General features: G+C 33.2%; 1 protein-coding gene across 1 annotated transcript; it reads right to left on the bottom strand.

Annotated features, from left to right (window-relative positions):
* Window positions 1-5: 5 nt before the first annotated feature.
* Window positions 6-17990, bottom strand: LOC126818450 (exosome RNA helicase MTR4). The gene is made up of 25 exons (XM_050545867.2): window positions 17814-17990; window positions 16868-16969; window positions 16132-16198; window positions 15694-15869; window positions 14996-15170; window positions 14777-14867; window positions 14234-14358; window positions 13708-13806; window positions 12600-12702; window positions 12338-12472; window positions 11616-11695; window positions 11104-11214; window positions 10685-10912; window positions 9442-9592; window positions 8685-8857; window positions 8443-8511; window positions 7502-7630; window positions 5009-5119; window positions 4058-4150; window positions 3717-3812; window positions 2949-3112; window positions 2228-2390; window positions 1251-1413; window positions 1036-1140; window positions 6-726 (listed from the first exon to the last, which is right to left on the bottom strand). The coding sequence occupies exons 1-25, from the start codon at window positions 17912-17914 to the stop codon at window positions 674-676; spliced, it is 3063 nt and encodes a 1020-aa protein (XP_050401824.2). The 5' UTR covers window positions 17915-17990; the 3' UTR covers window positions 6-673.
* Between the last annotated feature and the right edge of the window lie 2871 nt (window positions 17991-20861).

Here is a 20861-nt window from a genome sequence, read left to right as displayed (position 1 = left end):
AATTACAAAAACAATGTTTTAAGAGTTCCTTATTTTATATGATATTTAACAGATGAGAATAAAGCTGCTGATCCTAATTTTTGGGATACAAAAAAATCCAACAGCAACTGTTTATTAAACTGTATTTTTAGTGTAAATTTTCTGTCCGACTATTGAGTATAATAGTTATTGCTCACAATATGATGACTAAAACACATCAAGCCAGTATATAGCCTCAACATTTTCAGAATCAATATTTGCTGATTTCTATTGTGTATTCACACAAGAGTCTACAGCAGTACCTGACACTAAGTGTATTATCATATATGCAAGAAAATATGTACATAATTTCGGTCTCCGATATTACGATGATGAATTATCCAACAAGAAATGAGACACTAGTTCATGACTTCCTCCCCTCAATGAAAGTTTAAATAGTAAGAATGATGATTGTATATCATGAGATAGTAACAAAATTTAACACATATAGACCTGAATTTACATGCAGTTGTATTTATATTTTGTAACTAGGTGAGGAAATATAATGTACCATATTTAATAACTGAAAAATATTTAATACAAGCATATCTTGCTATGATTTAAGCTATGTTTTATGGATAAATGAAATGATGAAATATACAAGCTATTTACATATATATAGTATGAATGATGATAACGAAATGTACACATATGACTATAAGTATAAACTAGCAGCAAACACAATATCTCTCTTTAATTTATGAATGCCTGAAATACAAATAATAAATCCAATGAAGACTTCAATTTAGCAGTAGAATTTTTGTTGGTGGGGAGTAACAGTTGTATAGCTTTTATTACTACAGACTTTATGATTTGGTCTAAATGATGGCTTCTGTTCTAACATTTTAATCTATCAATAGTTATGCAATCCAACTTTATCTCATAGTATGTCATGCCTTTTCACTGATGACCTTGGTATAAACTTCCACTTACGGATAAAATTGCACGATCAAAAGGAAACCTAGTGATATCTGGAACATTGCAATATGAGAAAAATCAAAACTGAAATTTACTTACCTTCAGCAAATTTATTTTCTAATTCTGTATTACCAATAGCTTTAGCAGCCTGACATAGTTGGCGTAATGTTTCTTCTAATCTTCTCATACATCTAATAATACTTCCTATAAAACAAGTTACAACTCTCTAAGTATAATACAATTAAAAATGTTCTAATCCGTATCTCCTCATATCCTACATTTCACTAAGGCTATAAACACAATAATAATCATACCTTCAAAACAGTCTGTCATTTTACAAACTTGACCAAATGATACTCCATTACACCAGGCAAATACAACATCCATCATATGAGGTTTAAATCCATCAACATAAACTTCTTCATCTATTTCTAACTTTGCTTCTTTACTTATTCTAGCTATTCTTCTAGCTGTATCCTATAAACATTAAAATATTATAAAGTAATCATCTCATATTTAGCTGATTTATTAATTGTTATAGCTGTATCCTATGAATATTAAAATATTATAAAATAATCATCTCAAATTTAGCTAAAGTATTTCTTTTTCTAGTTATTATTCTCCTAGCTCAGTGATTCTCAACCAATGTGCCGCGAAATTTTGAACGGTAGATTAAGAAAATGCAAAAAAAACATGTGATCCAAATTGAGTATTTACTGGTGTCTACTGATAAGTTTATAGCTGTGTTTTTCTTTATTTAGTTTGAGTCATTATATGTGCCTATGACTAGTCTGTGTCTACAGTTGTATGCCGTCTATGACTTGCAATGTTTTTATTTTGCAAAATTCAAATATTTTTCATTATATATTTAGCCAGGTGTGCCGCTATTATTTCATGTTTTCCAAGATGTGCCATTGGCAAAAAAAGGTTGAGAACCACTGTCCTAGCTGTATCCTATGAATATTAAAATATTATTTTAAGTCCTCTTATGTTTAGCTGCATATCAAAATAATCATTTCATATTTAGCTGAATTCTTGAACAGTGAGCAAGAAATTGCCTGTTGGCTACATTTAATGCTAACTTTGTACTGTTACAGATGAAAGCAATCACATCAGTACAGCTGCACAAAGCATGGCTAACCCTTTAGGCTCAGTTCATTAGTTGAAACTTTTGCTTGAATTGATGAAACCCCTTCAACTATAGCAATATAAATTGTTTCTCCCCTACAATCACAGCTATTTGAATTAGAGAACTTGATTGATTGAAAATGAAATTGCAAAGATCACAAACCTGCATTATTCTTAATGGACCTGACAATTCTTCTGATAATTTCGTTAACTGGTTGGCATTTTCTTGAAACACAAAACAACTGATGAGAGAACAGGCCTGTTGAGGTGTTAAATCATTAAATACACCATTAAATAATAACTCGGTCATTAACAACTCATCACCACTAAAAAAAGGATAAAAGTACATATATCAAAATGATAAAACTAATATTGGTTAACTTTAATACAAATACACAGGTAAAGTCACCTCACTCTCAAAGGACCCAATATGAAGTAGGTATTTGAGTGTAATACATCTGGATGCATGCTGTAATAGACATGCTTCTCCCTTGACCAATATTGTAAAACATCTTTTTAGTTCTTTATTTCTGTACTGTAATTAATGCAACTAGTGATACCTAGCATTACATCTCAGTTCTTTTTGTGTGTACTATAATTATTGTCACAAGTGATCTCCAACCTCACTTCTCACGCAGTTCTTTGCATGTGTACTGTAATTATTGTAGCATTACTTCTCAGTTCTTAATGTGTGTACTGTAATTATTGTGTGAACTTGCATTACTTCTCAGTACTTTATGTGTGTACTATAATTATTGTGTCATCTAGCATTACTTCTCAGTACTTTATAGTCATACTGTAATATATATAACCAGTGATAGCTAGCATATCGAATCCAACAAATTTTGGGTAAAATCAATTTGCTGTTTAAGAGTTATTAGTACCTGCTGATTTCACACGCGACTCTACCCTTGATTTCTATAACATCTGAAGCTGTTGCATATCCCATTCTTCTTAATACTCGTTTTCTCTTCTTTAATTCATCCATTTGTAACAGAGATCTTTTCTTCTTTAATTCACTCTTTAAAATTTTCATTTCATTGGAAATCTAAAAATAGGAAAATTATGAGTCGCAACATTGAAATAGCTGATGTTAATTTGAATTTCAGACAATATGTTGTGACTATTTCTGCTGTTAAAAAATTGTTAGCTCTTCGATCATATGCAATACTTTGTAATTTAGAAATGAAATGAAAAGGAGTTGTAAGTCATACTTTTCGGTACCAACTGGGCTAATGAAGACAGATATACAGTATCCTATGAGGGAAATTGTGTCAACTCTTTAATTCCTACTGTCAGGGGTTCTCTCATTCTAAACACAGAGAACTATCTACTTTCAGAATAGATCTCTGTCCTAAATGGCCGCCATATCTAAAAAATTGTATGCTATTTTTAATAGCCATTCAAGTTCTGTAAGTGATAGCCTTTCAATTCGTACTTGTCTTGAATTCGGAGTGTGCATGGGCATGTAACTTATTCAAACATCTTAAAAGGTATTCAAAGATTTATTGCTTTCTTGTTATTTATCTGCCAGACAAACAATTTTCCCCATCTGCAAAGGGTGTCTGAATTTTGACATGTGTAATTTGAATTATCACGTGGCATAAATATAGACTATGAAAATTAAAATGTGTGTAAAATATAATTCTTACCTTAGTTTTAACATCATATTCATTATAAAGTTGTTTTAAATTGGGATCTTTATGTAATGGATGACTATATAAACGATGTTCAAATGCTTCAATTTTCTACAAGAAAAATTTATAAGTCATTACTACCCTGTCATTTTCAGAATAATGACTTTACACAAACATTACTGGTCATTCAATCAGGATGACACAAATAATTTGCATAATAATTTACATAGATAAAAATAAATAACATGGGTTGCCAGTAAACAAAATATGTGTCACAAATGGTCTTGCATAAACTAATCACTTCTTATAATTTAATTTTAGACAATTGTCTTGAGATTGTAAATTAGTTCACCCACCTTGATTATTTCTGTTAGAGCTTTATCTTTAATACCCATATCTTCTATAGGATCTAATAGCGGTATACCATCAGGAAATCTCTTCTTTACTTCCTATAATACAATAATTAAACAATTCCCACATATACAAAGCTAGAATATTTTATTGGTTTGATCATCCAGTCAAACTTAATCTCTGATAAAATTATGACGTAGGTCAGGGAAACAGATAGGGTTTTAAGTCCTACTTTTCTGCACCATATGCCATGCAGTATGCTATGAGGGAAATTTTGCTGGATAGCGGTGCTGTGGCCTACTCTTATTTCGAATTCTAATTGTCTGGGGGGTTTTCTGTGCACGCTAACATGTACCATAGGTTTTTTGTACCATACAAATAACTAGAAACTCTTCCTTGCCAGGCCTTATGTCCTGCACCACTGACAAGGGAAACCACACTGTAAAATACCAGGAACTGATTAGAGAGCCAGCACATTTTTTCACTGAGCCACCATGTCTGCTATAAAGGTCTGTGACACTGGCAACTTTCATACCCACACATTATATGAGGTTTTTAACATTGTTATAACAATAATACCAGGACAGGCCTATATTGTTAGTATTAAAGGGTGAAAATAAGATCACATGATCGAGAACTATTAATTTGATTGGTTAAAAAATTTTCACCATCAGAACAGACCATGGTCTGTATAGTTGATTTAATAATTTCAATATAATACTTACTAATCAAAAACACACTTTTATGGATAACAATTACTATGGTTTATTTCACAGTGACGTTTCAACAAGGTTTCACAAGTCGTTATCTATTTGTGTATATGCTTGATAACGACTTGTGAAACCTTGTTGAAACGTCTGTCGCTGTGAAATAAACCATAGTAATTGCTATCCATAAAAGTGTGTTTTCGATTATGTTCCAATTATTAAATGTCATTCAAAGAATATAATACTTACTACTAAAGATTTGAAGACTCTCATCCTGTTATCTAGTGGTCGTAAATCATTTGATATATACACTCTTAATGCACTAATGGCTTCTATCAAATGAATCATTATTGGTACAACCTAAAACAAACATTATATATGTGATTATAATTATAAAATTCTATTTACTCAAAAAATCTCATCCAATTACACAAGTTATTTTATAAGAACTTGTAACTGCGGATTCAAACTTCTTTCTAGATGCACGACTAATGCTATCTGTGAAAAGAATTTAAACTTGGAAGATCTTTACAGTGTCATATTTTAGTCAAAACGCGAGGCAGTAGTGGAGGTTTTGCACTAAGATTATACTTGTTTGTAATTCTCACAGAATGGAGAATCATGTGATTATTATCAAGACAGAAACATTCCAAATTGAGAGAGAGAGAGAGAGAAATGGGGCTTAATGTCCACTCGACACAAACTAGGTCATTTTGGGACTAACATATGGTTTTAATTTTATTTCTATAATTCGCTTGCGCGTAGGGGTCTTTAGCAGTGGGAGGAAACTTGAGGACCCGGAGAAAACCCACGAGGTTAGACAGGCGACCCTACTCCTTGTCACGTACAACCGGGGAATCCAAACCCCGCCAGTTGACTCAATGACAAACCTTATGATACAGCGCCGCGTGCTAACCATTCGGCCATCCACCCCCCCCACCCAATTGAGAGATCTGCAATTGAGTGACACAGAATTCAGTCATGTCACAGTTGTCAGTCCCGATAACTGGGGTAGATTTGTGATGTAATTAAACACAGTGAATATGTTTACGGTGTTGTGGTTGGTTGAGATATTTTCTTAATCAGTCGGCGCATGCATTGTAGCCTAAAATCACCTAGTTCACTCGAATGTCACGTTTCGTGATATTGAAAACCGCTTTTATTCTCTCTTATAAACATCTGACCTTGTAGTATTTACGTAATTTCTATGCTGTTTTTTATTTAATATAACAGTTGGTTGGATTCGAAGAGCAGTACTTCATATCATCAATTGCCCTTTTTTGAAAATCATAATAATCTCATTTACATCGTGCATGACTGTAATAGCGGTAAACGGCTTTGTTCTAGAAAATTCTTATGACACATGGACAATACGTGATAAACTGAGAATGGACCGCTTCACACCATTGATAAGATTCCAACATATCAATTAACTTTTATTGTTCTAAAACCAGACATTCATCATTAATTATCAACACAACACTCAGTATAACCTGTTGACGACTATGTATACAACTCTATAACACCAATCACGAGATTATGTGGCTTCTATATGTGCGCATTATTCTGCACTGCCCGTATAATTTTATAGTTACATAGAGGAGGTCGATCATAGCCATGTTTGAAATGTTTAAATAATTGGGTTTTGAAAAAAAAAGGCTATTTTCCGGCGTGCAAAACAACCGATGGGTCACATCTAGTTACGGTCAATTTCCATAGCCCTCAGTCCCGACCGGCATATACGATAGTATCGATTGGACGGCCCAGAAAAGCACTATCGATAGCGGTGGGTTACTATCGATTATCGCTCTTCGTCTATTTTTCTTGCGTCTGAAATGTCAATGTTTTCTTTCAGTTAATCATAATACACCGCTCACTTTAATTACTATCAAGTATCAATGTAACACATAACAAAATTGTGACTGCTTATTAAACAGCCGTTTTCATAAATTCACTCTCATTGAAGAAATTATTGTTGAATATCGCTAAATCGGAGATACCCGGATGTGTAAATAAAGTTAGAGTTATTTCCCTTTGCAAGCTTCAGAATTCGTCTGCCATATTGATATTTTCGCGCGCACGTACGCCATGTTTTGAATTGGAACAAGTTCATTTTGGTCCCTTAACATAATTATTTACGATATTTCTTCATTCGGAACCACGGCTGCATTATTTTAATAATAAACAACATCAATTTACGTATATATACGTGATATAACAAGTTTTATTAATGTTTTCCAAATAAATCTCCTTAGACAGGAGCAAACGATCTTTCGCAACTTCATATGGTTTTGAACTTTACCCAGCCCTATATACGGCTGAAGTGGAACCCATGGTTCAAACAAATCAATTTTCAGATCTTTTATTTTTCTTATCAGTATATTTGTAAGTCTGTTTTAAAGAAGACACGCTATTATAATTATGCAAAAACAAATTAAAATTTTTAAAGCAAATGTTATTTCAAAATCTTGGGATAAATGATGGGAAAAATGCCTGTCTTAAATGATGTAATTCTTTAAAATATTTGCAAATTTTTTTTAATGAAAAAATACATGAATAAACCTAGTATTAAGTATTTTGCTGATTTTGAAGATAAGAGAAAACATTTAAAAACTCTTTTCCTTTTTCTAAAAAAAACATGACATTTGTTAAATACCCACTGGTACATTTAAATGGAAAATGTTCATCATCACATTCAACTTAATGAACATATATATACACAAAATAGAAAACACAACATACCTGCATTTCACCTTTTTCTGTAGGTGGGCATGGTTTAACTTGAGTTATATCTCTACTTTTAACACTATCTTTAGTTATATATAGTAACACATCAACTATATATACAGTATTTTCTCTTTTATCAGATGACTGAAACACAAACAAAACAAGATGACTAGTCATCAACATCCCGCGCCCTTGCACTTGTTTGGAAGAAATAAGGAAAAATAACTTGTTTATGCTATTGGTAATCAATATAAAAATGTATCAGATTTCGCAAACAGTGTCACTGGTCCTAATATTGGGGCCCTGTTTAGTAGATATTGCTCTCTATTTCTGAAAACTAATGACTGATTGACTGTTTCCATGGAAACACAAAAAATATAAATCCCAGAAATTCCTAAATAGCAAAAGGCACAACTACTGTAATAGGTTGATGTGTGTGCAAAGTTTCAGAAAGATATCTTGAACGGTTTATGAGATATGCTCCGGAAACCAAATTGTACACCAAAAACTAAGTCATTTTTGTTTCCATGGAAACACACAAAATATCAATCCCAGAAATTCCTAAATGGCAAAAGGCACAACTACTGTAATAGGTTGATGTGTGTGCAAAGTTTCAGAAAGATATTTTGAACGGTTTATGAGATATGCTCCGGAAACAAAATTATACACCAAAAACTAAGTCAAATTTGTTTCCATGGATAATAATAATAACCTAGGATGATAAATGGTTAGAACAGATTAACACACATATCGAAGGTTAGTACTTGTCTTAAAAAAATAATTCTACTGTGTTTTCCAGGAATATCTATTAATCCTTGTAAAAAATTTCCCAATATTTCAGCTCAATTTATTTTTTTCTCTTCTCCTTATTGAGTGAATAACTTTTACTTTTGTTGTGAGACATCCGATCTATGTGTCTAATTCTTGAAAATACTACTCTGTTATCTCTAAATTACCGTATCTGCTTTCTTCTTGGAGAAATTAACCACAACACCCCAACCATATTCATCTTCATTATTTTTCACCTGAAAATAACAAACAATAAGTTATAAATGCATGGAAGATGTCAACTTACTTGGCAACAGTCGTATTTATCAGTAATGTTTATTATCTCTCTATTCCATATTACACAATCCATCTATTGACTCATTAGAACCAGAAATACTGATTGACAATATAAACTAGGATTTGAACTGACCTTTAATAATCTACCTGGTTGTAAGAAAGGTAGAAGATATACAGGTTGACGTATAAAGTGTATTAATTCTACACTAAGATGTTCTAACTGTTGGCGTATTTTATAATATGCTGCTACATTATCTTCATTCTCTATAACTAAACTATTACATTCTTTTTCTTTTTTCTTTAACTCTAAAATATAAAACATTATATATATAAAAACAATACTAAAAACATAGCAACCCTGTAAAGAATGTTCAAATTTCAACAAGTCCTATGTAAATCAATCATTGCAATATTATTAAGCTGAAAGGATTGTGAGGGTGGCGGTTTATCAGAGGTAAATTAAAACAGTTGAGTAGATTTTTTTGTGCTGTGATGAGCAGGATTAGCTGTTGTTCAGGTTTTTTTGTAAATACTAGTAGCTGAAATGTAGCTTGGTTGTTGGAATTCTGTGACTAGAATGATTCCAAATTTAGATTTGATCAATTGGAATTTATCTAAACCATTCCTGTACTTTTAGGCCATTATCGTGTGGTTGAACCATAACTTTATAACATCAATTCGAGGACAATCAATGAGTTCTATAAAACAAATTAAAAGTTTATGGTAGGTGTCACCATGGTACTCGACAGTGTATAATATTATAAGTGTCTACACAGGTGTCGATAATATACCCAACATCAGTGTTATAGTGAAGCCCAAGTGTGTAAACAGTTTTCAAACTAAAATAAACAAACATACCGGAACAAAAACATGTGAATACTGGCACCTACTTTCACAGAGATCTGGTATAGCCGCATAATTCTGGAACTGATAGAATGATCTTTCTAACATATATTCTGGATTAATTTCTTCTACTCTCAATAGATTTAACACCATATTGTAAGTTAAATGGAAAGCACTGTTGAGGGGATCTGGCAGACCCTGAAATGTAGAGAGTATTTTAAATATTTTCATAGTCCTAGTACAACTATGAAATTCTAATTTCATTATTTATTCTAGACAACATACATTACGAAAAAAAACATTTACAAAATATTCCTGCCTTGTCTTTGTAGACAAATACACACAGCTATAGGCTTTTTTATCGACTTGCCAACTCGATTTGAATTTCAATGGTCAATTTCCCAGTACTTTGGCGAGTTCGTTAAATGCGTCGATTGGCTGTAAACAATTCTTGTGGCTGGACATACTTAAAAAAAACATGTGATCACCCAATCAAATCGCACCTAGAGGTGATTTGTGGTAATCGCTTCATAAATCGGTGTCAATAAATTTGTTGATTAGGGTAATCAATTTGAGTTAGATGGACATTAAAAATGAAAATTTGATTGAATGCAAATTCCTTTAGATAATCAGTGGTCGATAAAAACGCCTTATAATGAACAGTATACGAGTGTTGGTATTTTATTTTTTATTTCAAGTCGCTGATTATCGTCACATTTTAGGACAAAATCAAACTTTCCACGGTTTAATCTATGCTAAAATGTATGCACATTGATCATTATAATTCCATATTAAATTAAGAAACATTAAATATCAACGGTAGATAATAGGATTGAAAAGAGGTCCATGAAAAGATATTAGCTGACAATGGTTTGTTCTGACCAAACTGCTTATATAGTCTGCATAGGATGCAGAATGTTGACAAATTTTCAATTGATCATATCTTTGTAAATACTGAACGGAAATGAACCATTTTTGACTGACATTCCTTTGCAGGAGATTAAAAATCCCTCAAATAGGGATTAGAGACATTAAGAGTCAGAAGTTACTTCCCATATTAGAGGTATATGGAACTTTTTATAAAAATCTTTAGGAAACCCTAACATGGGTCATTTAAATAGCCATTCTATCAAAACTTGGCACATCAACTCATAGCAAGATAATTGTCATTCTTATTAATGTGACTCTGATATCAGCTATAGAATACTGAATTTTACTTGGCTATGTTTCCTGTAGACACCAAGTTTTCCCCAAGGTCAGGGTTTAAAACTTTAAAAATATGCAACATACCCGTAATAAATTTTTACCAACTGCAGGACTCATTTTTTCATCAATCATCAAAATAACAATTCCTCGTTCATCTAAACCTCTTCGACCAGCTCTACCACTCATTTGAATATATTCACCAGATGTTACCCAACGGAAATCTTTACCATCAAATTTCCGAGCACTAGTAAATAACACAGTTCTGGCAGGCATGTTCAAACCCATAGCAAATGTTTCAGTAGCAAATAAAGCCTGAAACATAAATGATCTTTAGAAAAGAAAACAAACATCAGTATAAAGTGATTCTCAATTTACACTAAGAAGGCATTTAAAAACTAGATTGAAATCGAGTGTTCCATTTACAGATAAAAGATATGATATATTTTAAACAGGAGGTTGTTTTATAAATTTTGATACTAGGGAAATAATAATCTTTTACTTACCTTAATCAAACCTTCAGAAAAGAGAATTTCGATTGTTTCTTTTAGAATAGGTAATAAACCAGAATGATGTATACCAACGCCTTTCTTTAACAATGGTAAAACATGTTCAACCTATAATTCAAATATTTCATCAGATTTACACTTTTTCTTCATTATGTATAATGACAATGTCTTGCACAAAACGTGTGCAATATTACTATATGGACCAGGAACCGAGAAGGACGCCAACGTCACCATCTTGGAATTGTCTATCAAAATTAATGTCAGTCAGCTGATGCACAATTGTCCAAGGAACAAATTTTATGCAAGTTTCATGTTGACCGTACTTGAATTGGCGGGACCTTGCTTTTTCAAAGAGCGTCGCTCCTAAGAAGAGACCAACAACAAAAAGATGAGTAGCATTTCAGGACCACTTCCTGGTCCAATTAAAGGTTTCAATAAGTCTAAAAGAAAATCAGGGCATTCAATACCTGTCATTTAAATAAAAGTAGTTATGTATATACTGTACATACCTGTGGTAGTTTTTTATCTTCATCAGATAAAGCATCTATAGCATTATTAAATACTTCATCAACTAACGTCTTTTCTTCATCTGTGTAGAGTTTACAATAAAATAAAATACAAATTTTAATGATAACAATTATGTAATACTTAATTTACTGTATTTTCTATTTATAGACTTGGGTGTGCAAGTAAGTAGGACACTCAATCTCATTTCATTTCATGATTATTCATGGATTATGGTGTGCATGTATATATAATTATTTAAAACATACGGCAACAAGAAAAATATAAAATGATATAGTGTTTAACGTCTTACTGTTCTGCTCCGACTGGGCTAATGAAGATGGGCATACGCCATACAGTGTGCAATGAGGGAAATTTTGCCCAGTCGGCAGCGCTATCGTCTACTCTTATATCAAATTCCAAGTGACATGGGATCTTTCATGTGCATGCTGTGTACACAAACATCGGTTTTTGTCTCATCCGAACGACTAGACAGCTGTCCTGTCAGGCCTTCCCCGTCCTGTACTACTGACAATGGGAAACCACAACGGAAAATCCTGATGAACTTTCTTGTCAACACCTGACCTCCAGACTAGCGAGCCAGTGTCTTACTCACTTAGTCACCGTGGCTCCTATGGCAACAAGAAAATAGTAATAATATGCATTTAAAAAGACACATTTATGAAATTATAGATATATCATACAAGACTGGAATTTGACAACATACCTGTATTAAAATCTAGTTTAGCCATACTCATACCATATGCTTCACATTCTTTACGACTAAAACTAAACACAACAACAGGAGCAAAGTTTCTCTCCATTATCATCTTCACTATCTTAAAACAACTTGACTCATGAGCTGAAAAAATAATAATATATTTACAAGTCTGACAAATTCCTATCATAATGGCAATGGAAAATTTTATATTTTGACAAATACCAAATTATACCAAACCATCAAAGCAAGCTACAAAAGTTATATTTACCTTTACTTCCACCTTTTCTACCTTTCTGATCACCTTTAGCTGCATCACCAGCATCCTTTAATACGGACATAGCTGTATTAAAATTCTCTTCTCTAAACTCACCCTTAAAATACAATAAACCTTTCATTATGTTATTTAAAATAATTGTTAGTATCCACAGAAAATGTGTACATAGCGTATTAAAATTCGCTTCTCTAAACCCACCCTTAATATACAATAAACTTTATATTATTTAAAATAATTGTTAGCATCCACAGAAAATGTGTACTTTGGTCTTTTTTTGCAGTATAAGTAGTAACAGGTGTCATACATGAGGCAAGATATGTTTTACTCTTTGTAGAACAATAATGCCACCCTTATTTATTCGAACAGCTAATGATTGTTTTAAGATTTATTAGATTTAGATCTTTATGACCACAGTAAGTAAAATAAGGTATCATTTTTCACAAATGTTCCGTGTACAGTACAGAAGAACACTGTTTCTCAAAGATTCCATGAACACATGTTGGTACATTTTTTATCTCAAAAAAATGATTTGCTAATATAAATCCCATTTTCAAAATTAATGGCTACAGTTACCATGATACCCCATATCGCCCATATTCCAAAATTTATAAAAATTAAGATTATTAAGATGCTTAAACATGAATTATGCAAGAGCTAAATCTGCTAATGCAGGTCTTTCTTTAGGCCCGAAATGTTATCTAAATTATTAATTAGACATAAATTAACTTGTCCAGACCATAATCAACTCTTGATGCCATCGCTAGCCTGGGATATTTACTAGATTTGAATGCATTTTGTGATTGATGATTTAAAGTCAAAATGGACAATCGAGACTTTCTTTTTTATCGTACTGACTTGAGTAATGATGATCGAGGCTAGGCCTAAATTTCAATCCTAATATCGCGGTTCGGAGAGAGGCAATTTGACTGAAATTTTCAACATATTCTAATATTTTTTAAATATTATATAGCAAGAACTGTCAGCTCTTTATCTAATCCCCCATAATTTCCCTTTAATGTATTAGCTTTAAAAAATAGATAACACTAAATAACTGTCTACTGGGATTAATCCTTGGCATGTGTAATTAATATTCAATTCTTACCGTTTCATCAACAACTAAATGTAAACCATCACCACCAGCAGGAAACAGATAATGTTGTAATGGAATAGGTCTATAATCAGTATAAACAACATGACATGGCTGAAATAATATCAAATAGTACAATCACAAACACTATATAATAAATTATGTGGGATTTTCTTTTATCAAAATACTATATAAACATGACAAATATTATGCAAATTAATTTTGTGGGATTTTCTTTTAGCGAAATACTTTATAAACATGATACAAATTAATCATGTGGGATTTTCCTATATCAATATAATTTGACGCAAATTAATGTAAATGTTACAGAGTTTTGTCGCACAAGTTTTCAAAACCATCTTTAAATTTATTTTCTTTACCACTGTACAATTTTATCACTAATAAAGTACATATCATTGTTATAGCTAAGTACAACAAACGTAATGCTAAGTTATATCCTGCAAAATGTCTATTTTATACCATAATCTCTGTGAATATTTTATAATAGCTAATTAATGGTGTATTAACAGTTATATTTGACCTGTTTATGTAAGTGACATATCCATTCAGCAAACTGTCTTGCATTAGGTATAGTAGCAGATAAAAATACATAATGTACATTATCTGGTAGTAAAATAATAGTTTCTTCCCATACTACTCCACGTTCTGAAAAATATATATCAATATTGATACATTTTTATAAATATACAGGAAATTAGGTGAGCAGCTCTAATGATGAATCAAAATCCATTCACTAAAAGTAAAGTCATTGCTTTTCAAAGTATCAACAAATTAGACAGTAATATGCCATAAATGCAAGGATGGCACTGATGTTCAGATTTAAGCTAGGATTCTATGTGATTGTAGAGTGCAATTTGCAATGTGTGGTCTGTGAGGAGTATAGACCAAAATTATTGGAAACAGGTTTTTTGTTTGAAGCAATCAATGAAGCACAGTGCAGTAGAAGGCCAATTACATACACACAGAGGGTGTTGCTGTTTGAACATAAGTGAATGACAGCGATAGTTATGGATTATTGCATTTCAGAGAGTGTGACAAGGATGGAAAGATATTAATGACCTACCTTTGTCTCTCATATAATGTATTTCATCAAACACAACCCACGCTACTTCTCTCATTATCTCTGATCCTCTATACAACATACTTCTTAAAATCTATAAACAAACAAAAAATATCATGGTGTAATAATTAAACAATAAACCGTGATTCTAAACTAAATGGTGATATAATAATAATTTACAATGTGGTACAATGTTATACTAGAATACTATGATATTATTACCTCTGTCGTCATGACTAATACACTAGCTGTAGGATTAATAGTCACATCACCAGTCATTAAACCAACATCTTGAAATTCTTCAAATAACTCTCTGTATTTCTGATTACTTAAAGCTTTAATAGGTGTTGTGTAGATAACTCTCTGTCTTTCTCGTAAAGACATTGCTATAGCATACCTATAAAATATACATTTATACATATACATGACAGAAAACAACAGTTATAAAAAAGAGCAATAACTCTTACAACCATAATGCAATCATTCAGAATTTGTCTATTCATAGCAATTCTTTCTTTACCGTGTGCGCCTATGTGAGGCAATTTATGTTGACTCTCTAGTCTAAAATCAAAGTCGAAAATAATCATAATAATCAATCACATTCCTGATTCTTATCAGATAATTTTACCATGTTCAGCATTTTGTGTTAGTAAAGATTAAGATCATCGGAATGTTCGAAACAATGTTAAAGGCCAAGTAAAGTCATGGATTTAACACTGAAGTCAGTAGGGAGAGAATTACTTGTATAAGCCCTGCTGTGAATCTAGTAAAATTTGAGTTGACCTTGCTCGGGTCGTGTGTGACAACACAGTTTCAAAGCAATCCCTTAAAGCAAAGTTTTATCGAAATAAACAATTTCCACTAATCAAGGGCAATAACTTTTGATAAAAAATAAAACATATTCCTTACAGACTACTTACACAGCAACAACAGTTTTACCAGCTGATGTATGAGCTGAAACTAATACAGATTGATAATTCTCTAAACATAAAATAGCTTCTTTTTGAAATGGATCAAGAATAAAAGGATATTCTTTTGCTGGTTTGTCCGGTGGTGGTTTTAACGGTGTAAATTCAGCATCTGGTGGAATGGCAACCTGTCAATAAAAAGTTGAATGAACATTCATAATATATTTTGTAAAGGAAACAGAAAATGGCAGCTCATTCATTGCTAAAAACACCTATAAACAGTCAGTTTCAAACACATAGAAATTAAAAACTTATTTTAATTGAAAACACAGATTATCATTGAATCAAAGATTAACAAGCTCGACTTACACATATTATGTTTGCTGCCTATTACTGAATATTAAAAATGGTAAACACTTAATTGATGCAACTAATAAAAAAACCTCTCACCTCATGTAAACAAGCTTCTACAGTTTCAACTGTATGAATTTGTATGCGAGGTGTGGAATCTAAGGAGCTAAAATATACATTTTGATTGTCAAATTTTTATGTTTCACTACATACATGAATGTGTACACAATAAAAACATCAAAGCAAACAGAAATGAAATGAAATGGGGTTTAACGTCCTACTGTTCTGCTCCTACCCGGCTAATGAAGACGGGCATACGCCATACAGTGTGTTATGAGGGAAATTTTGCCAGGCGGCGGCACTATGGCCTACTCTTATAGCGAATTCCAACTACTAAGTGATCGTTTACATGCACCTCAGTTTTTTGTCCCATCAGAATGACAAGACGGCTATCTTTGTCAGGCCCTCTGTACACACCACGGACAAGGGAAAACCATGTCGGAAAATCCTGATGAACTTCCTCGGCCAATCCAGGGATCGAACATGCTATCTCCATACTAGCGAGTCTGCATCTTACCCACTCAGCCACCGTGGCTCCCATAAGTGAAAGGAGGGCAGGGACATATATTTCTAGAATACAGTACAATTTACCAATTCAAATCACTCTATATCATAATAAATAAATCTTTGTAAATAGTCTTTAAAATGAATACTACCAAGTATGTCAATAAAAAAAAATTTTTGGGACAAATTCACTAACACCATATCATCAAGTATAAAACAGAATAAATGTACTTTGTATGTTCACTGCATAAGCATATACTTTTTATTATACCTTATTTCATCAGTAAATTTTTTAATTTTTTTGGTCTCCATTTCATCTTCTTCCTCTTCTTTTGGGCGTTTTGTAACAAGTTTTTTAAGTAGATTCTCTGCCCTAAAATTATGTACAAATAATATTTTCAACCTTAGTTAATTTTAATTTCATTGTAGTACTAGAATAACTTATAACTATACTTTCAAAGAATAAAAGCAATTTGACATTTGGAGAACATTAATTTTGCAATATCCTCTATTTAGATTGTGTTAAAATACAATAGCTTAGAAACACTTCACGTGTAATGAAGCGCTATATAAATCGAACAATAATAATAGAATGGATGGGTGAGCTAAACCCAACCACTTTCTTTTGTTGTGCTTTCAAACCAATGGCCACCCAACTCTCTCTAATCAAATAATTACAGGAACAAAACAACAGACTACCGGCGTATTACGAGCGTATATATGTTTTTTAAACGCCTAAACTCATTACTGTTCCAAAAGTAATAGCTAATTCATATGCAAAATTTGAATTGTAAAAGAGACACACACCCTTACGATCGACAAGCATTGCTGGCTGCTGCCACGCTTTTGTACGAAATGATCTAGCCCGATAAGTGAAATATTTGAAGTAATTAGCTTCCATTTTTGTATTTCTCGATGTCAAAGTTTGTGAGGAGTTCAATTTTGCAAGAGGCTTAGACTTAGAGAGAACTTTTTTTTATTCATTATTTGGATATTTAATTGTACAAAGGATTTTATTTAACCAGAGGTGATTTCAAACCCACAGGCAAGTTTTTAATAACCATAATTAAGTTATTTGTTCATAATCAAAGAAATCCGTTTGAAATTTACACGGGTTCAGACAGTAGGTGGCCTACACACATCTAATGTATCATTATCATAGCCTGTATAGTCAGGATATTCATGTATATTTATCAACAACAAATGCTAATTTCAACCTTTTTTCGTCAACATTTAATTTTTTCTGCGTTTTGCTTGTACTGGCTTCTTTACTCTCCTCAAATACGTCAAATAATCCATCTCCAAACGCGTCAGCCATTCTGCAGAAGTGTTATTCAATAATTTAATTCAAAGTTTACTTTCACTTCTAAAAAGTCAGCCATGTGTTTTTAGTGAGCAGGTTCGCACTGAATATTAAGCCCTGTATTGATTTCCATCAATCACCCATAAAAATATATAAACAAATTCATGGAGTGACGAAAATATATTTTAATACAAGTTGATATCTAGTTTTTTTATGTTGCTAATATCAATAAATTTAATGAACATAATTTCTAAATTCGGTCCCTGAAGCTCCATTCGACAGTGTGTAGTTGTTTCGTCCCACACACACTACTATGGGAAGACATTTCGTCCGTATTTGCATCAGAAAGGACACTTAAACTGGTGTTCAAATATTTTTAGAACGATGAGATAATAGTATTTTTACTTTCCACCAGCAAACATAAAGGCATGCACGAAGTATGTAAGCGGAACAAAGCGTTCCAGGAAAACAGGTCAAAAATCCATGTCTCATCACCGGAATTTACTCATCATAAACACCGGATTCACTTATAAAGGGTTGTGGTCATAACGGCCATAAACACCGGTAGTTTAAAAAAAAAAATACACCTACACAATCTTAGCACTGTCTTGAACACATCTGTAGAACAATTGAAATAGTTGTTCATTATAATATGTATTATCAGGGCCCGTGAGGGGGGTGGGGGGCAGCTAGGACACTTTATCCGGAGGTATACCGATGACTTTTCTGAATGTGGGTACATAGTGCTGCGGGTAAACTATGCGATTAAAATCGGATTCTGTTAGACTTAGTCCAGTTTTTTGGGGGGATTTTTTTTTTAGGCTCTCACCACCAGCAGGCTACCCGGGGCCCGACAGTTAATCTATTATTAATTATGATGAGGCTATTGATGAGTTCGCTTCCAAGTGTGCAAGAAAAGTTTCGTTTGAATCCAGTTCAACATGATTTGGGAAATTAAAAAAAGTAAACGAGTTGCTTATAACAGGGTCAAGAGGGCCCTGTCGCGGACCCTGTGTATTATACATTAATAATAGTCTATAGCCAGAGCCAAAAATATGGCTGTCAGAAAATATTTTAATCCAATCAAGAGATAAATAAATTGTGGTATTTAGGTATCTCACATTTTTCCCCAACTCAATTGCCAACTTTTGAGGGTTTGGGGAATCTATAATGACGACCAAATTAAAATGTAACTATTATTTTAAAGATGCATAATGTTAGAATTAAAGGAGCTAAAAGCATTCTGGCACGCGATTCGTGTGCCAATTTTAAAATGTTCACTATGTCTTAAATATTGGATATCTGAAGCCCATCTTTTCACGGTAAGATAACAACATAAATGTTGATTTAAACTGAACAATAAGTCTTGTTTACAATGTCGAAGACTGTGGATGATAATGAGTTAAAGACTTACAGTTACTTTGAATAAAGAGCCGACTGGGCTAATGAAGACGGGCCAGGGGCGTACATAACGATTTTGTTTGGGGGGGGGGGGGTAGCCAAAATGCGACCGACTGATGCACATACCCCCAGTACGAGTGACGCAGTCAGGAGCCGCGCACCACAGGTGCGAGTTTTCTAGGGGCCATGTGCAGAGCGGATCTAGAAGCTGGGGGTGGGGTGGTGTGGTTCCAAATCTAGGGCGCCATCCACAATCCCACCCCACAATGAATGTCAACAAAATACTGGCTATAACATTAAGCGTCCCAGTAGAACATAGACAGTATTGTATAATTATATAGTTGTTCGCCGATCGTTGTCTCGCCGGAAAGCAGTTTATGTCATATATGATGATTGTGCCTATAACACTGAGCAACCTGAGAAAATTTTGAAAAATTGAGTCAATATCCTAGCATTTGAGGTCATTTTTGGGAGAAAGTCTTGTGGACGAGAGGACCAGAAATTTGAGCCAATGGGACAGAATCTCGCGATCTGCCCCTGTCAATTCCGCCTGTTTTGCAAGAGTTGACATAACATTTGTATAGTCTGACGCCCCACGACCCACACAACAGTATAACTGGGCAGTTCACTATAACCGTGAATATGATAGTGCTGAGACAGTATAAGAAAACTGAGACAGTATAAGAAAACAGACGAAGAGAAGAATGATGTTATAACGGAATCGTGCGCCGCAGTCGCGAAAAAATTTCAGATATATGTAACCGAGCTTTTAATTTTTCGGGACTGGGCCTGAAAATTTTAGTCATTGTCATGGCAAATGGAACCAAATTCTCGCCAACGAGAGGATAAGAAATGAGACAGAATCTTGTGGCCTATCTGTCAATTTCGCCTGTTTTGTAATTGTTTATTTACCTCATTAATTCATTTAGTCTGAGACCGACTGCGGTGAGTACTTTTTTTGAGACCGACTAAGTTTTTGCCATGGGGGAAAATCATTTCATAGAACAACATACTCACAACAGAATAAGCGTGACAAACATTTTTTCAAACATGACAAGCAGACATGGTTATTTTATACTATAGTTTTGTGTGACGTATGCAATTTAGACTCACGGATTCACGCAAATACATAGTATTTGGGATCTATTCTGGCATTGTTTGTTTACCTCATTAATTCATTGAGTCGCCAATGCATAATTTTGAGACCGACTGCATAAATGAGTGACTGCACTTTTTTTGAGACCGACTTTTTTTCTCCATAGGGGAAATTTTGTTTATAAACCAACATACTCACAACAGAATAAGAGTGAAACACAACATATTTTCAAACATGATAAGTTGACAAGGTTATTTTATACTAAAGTTTTGCATGAATAGCGTGAGGTATGCAGTGAGCACTTATTTTGATACCGTCGACTGTTCTTATTTTGCGACCGACTGCACTGATTTTGCGACCGACTATTTTTCTTCCTGGGGGGGTGTACCCCCCCCCCCCACACACACACACATTTACGCCCGAGACGGGCGTACGCTATACAGTGTGCTATGAGGGAATTTGTTC

Source organism: Patella vulgata, chromosome 4, assembly GCF_932274485.2.
Source record: "Patella vulgata chromosome 4, xgPatVulg1.2, whole genome shotgun sequence".
Classification (NCBI taxonomy): Eukaryota; Metazoa; Mollusca; class Gastropoda; family Patellidae; genus Patella; species Patella vulgata.
Note: the sequence above shows the minus strand (reverse complement) of the source record. Positions and strands in the feature narration are given on the sequence as shown.

What these genes read in the sequence shown, in the direction of transcription:
- LOC126818450 (XM_050545867.2), bottom strand. Translation starts at nt 17,914, where the DNA reads ATGGCTGACGCGTTTGGAGATGGATTATTTGACGTATTTGAGGAGAGT. An exon ending in TAAACTAGATTTTAATACAG is followed by an intron (nt 11,696 to 12,337) that starts GTATGTTGTCAA and finishes AACTCTACACAG; the next exon opens with ATGAAGAAAAGACGTTAGTT. An exon ending in TTGGTAAAAATTTATTACGG is followed by an intron (nt 9,593 to 10,684) that starts GTATGTTGCATA and finishes TCTACATTTCAG; the next exon opens with GGTCTGCCAGATCCCCTCAA.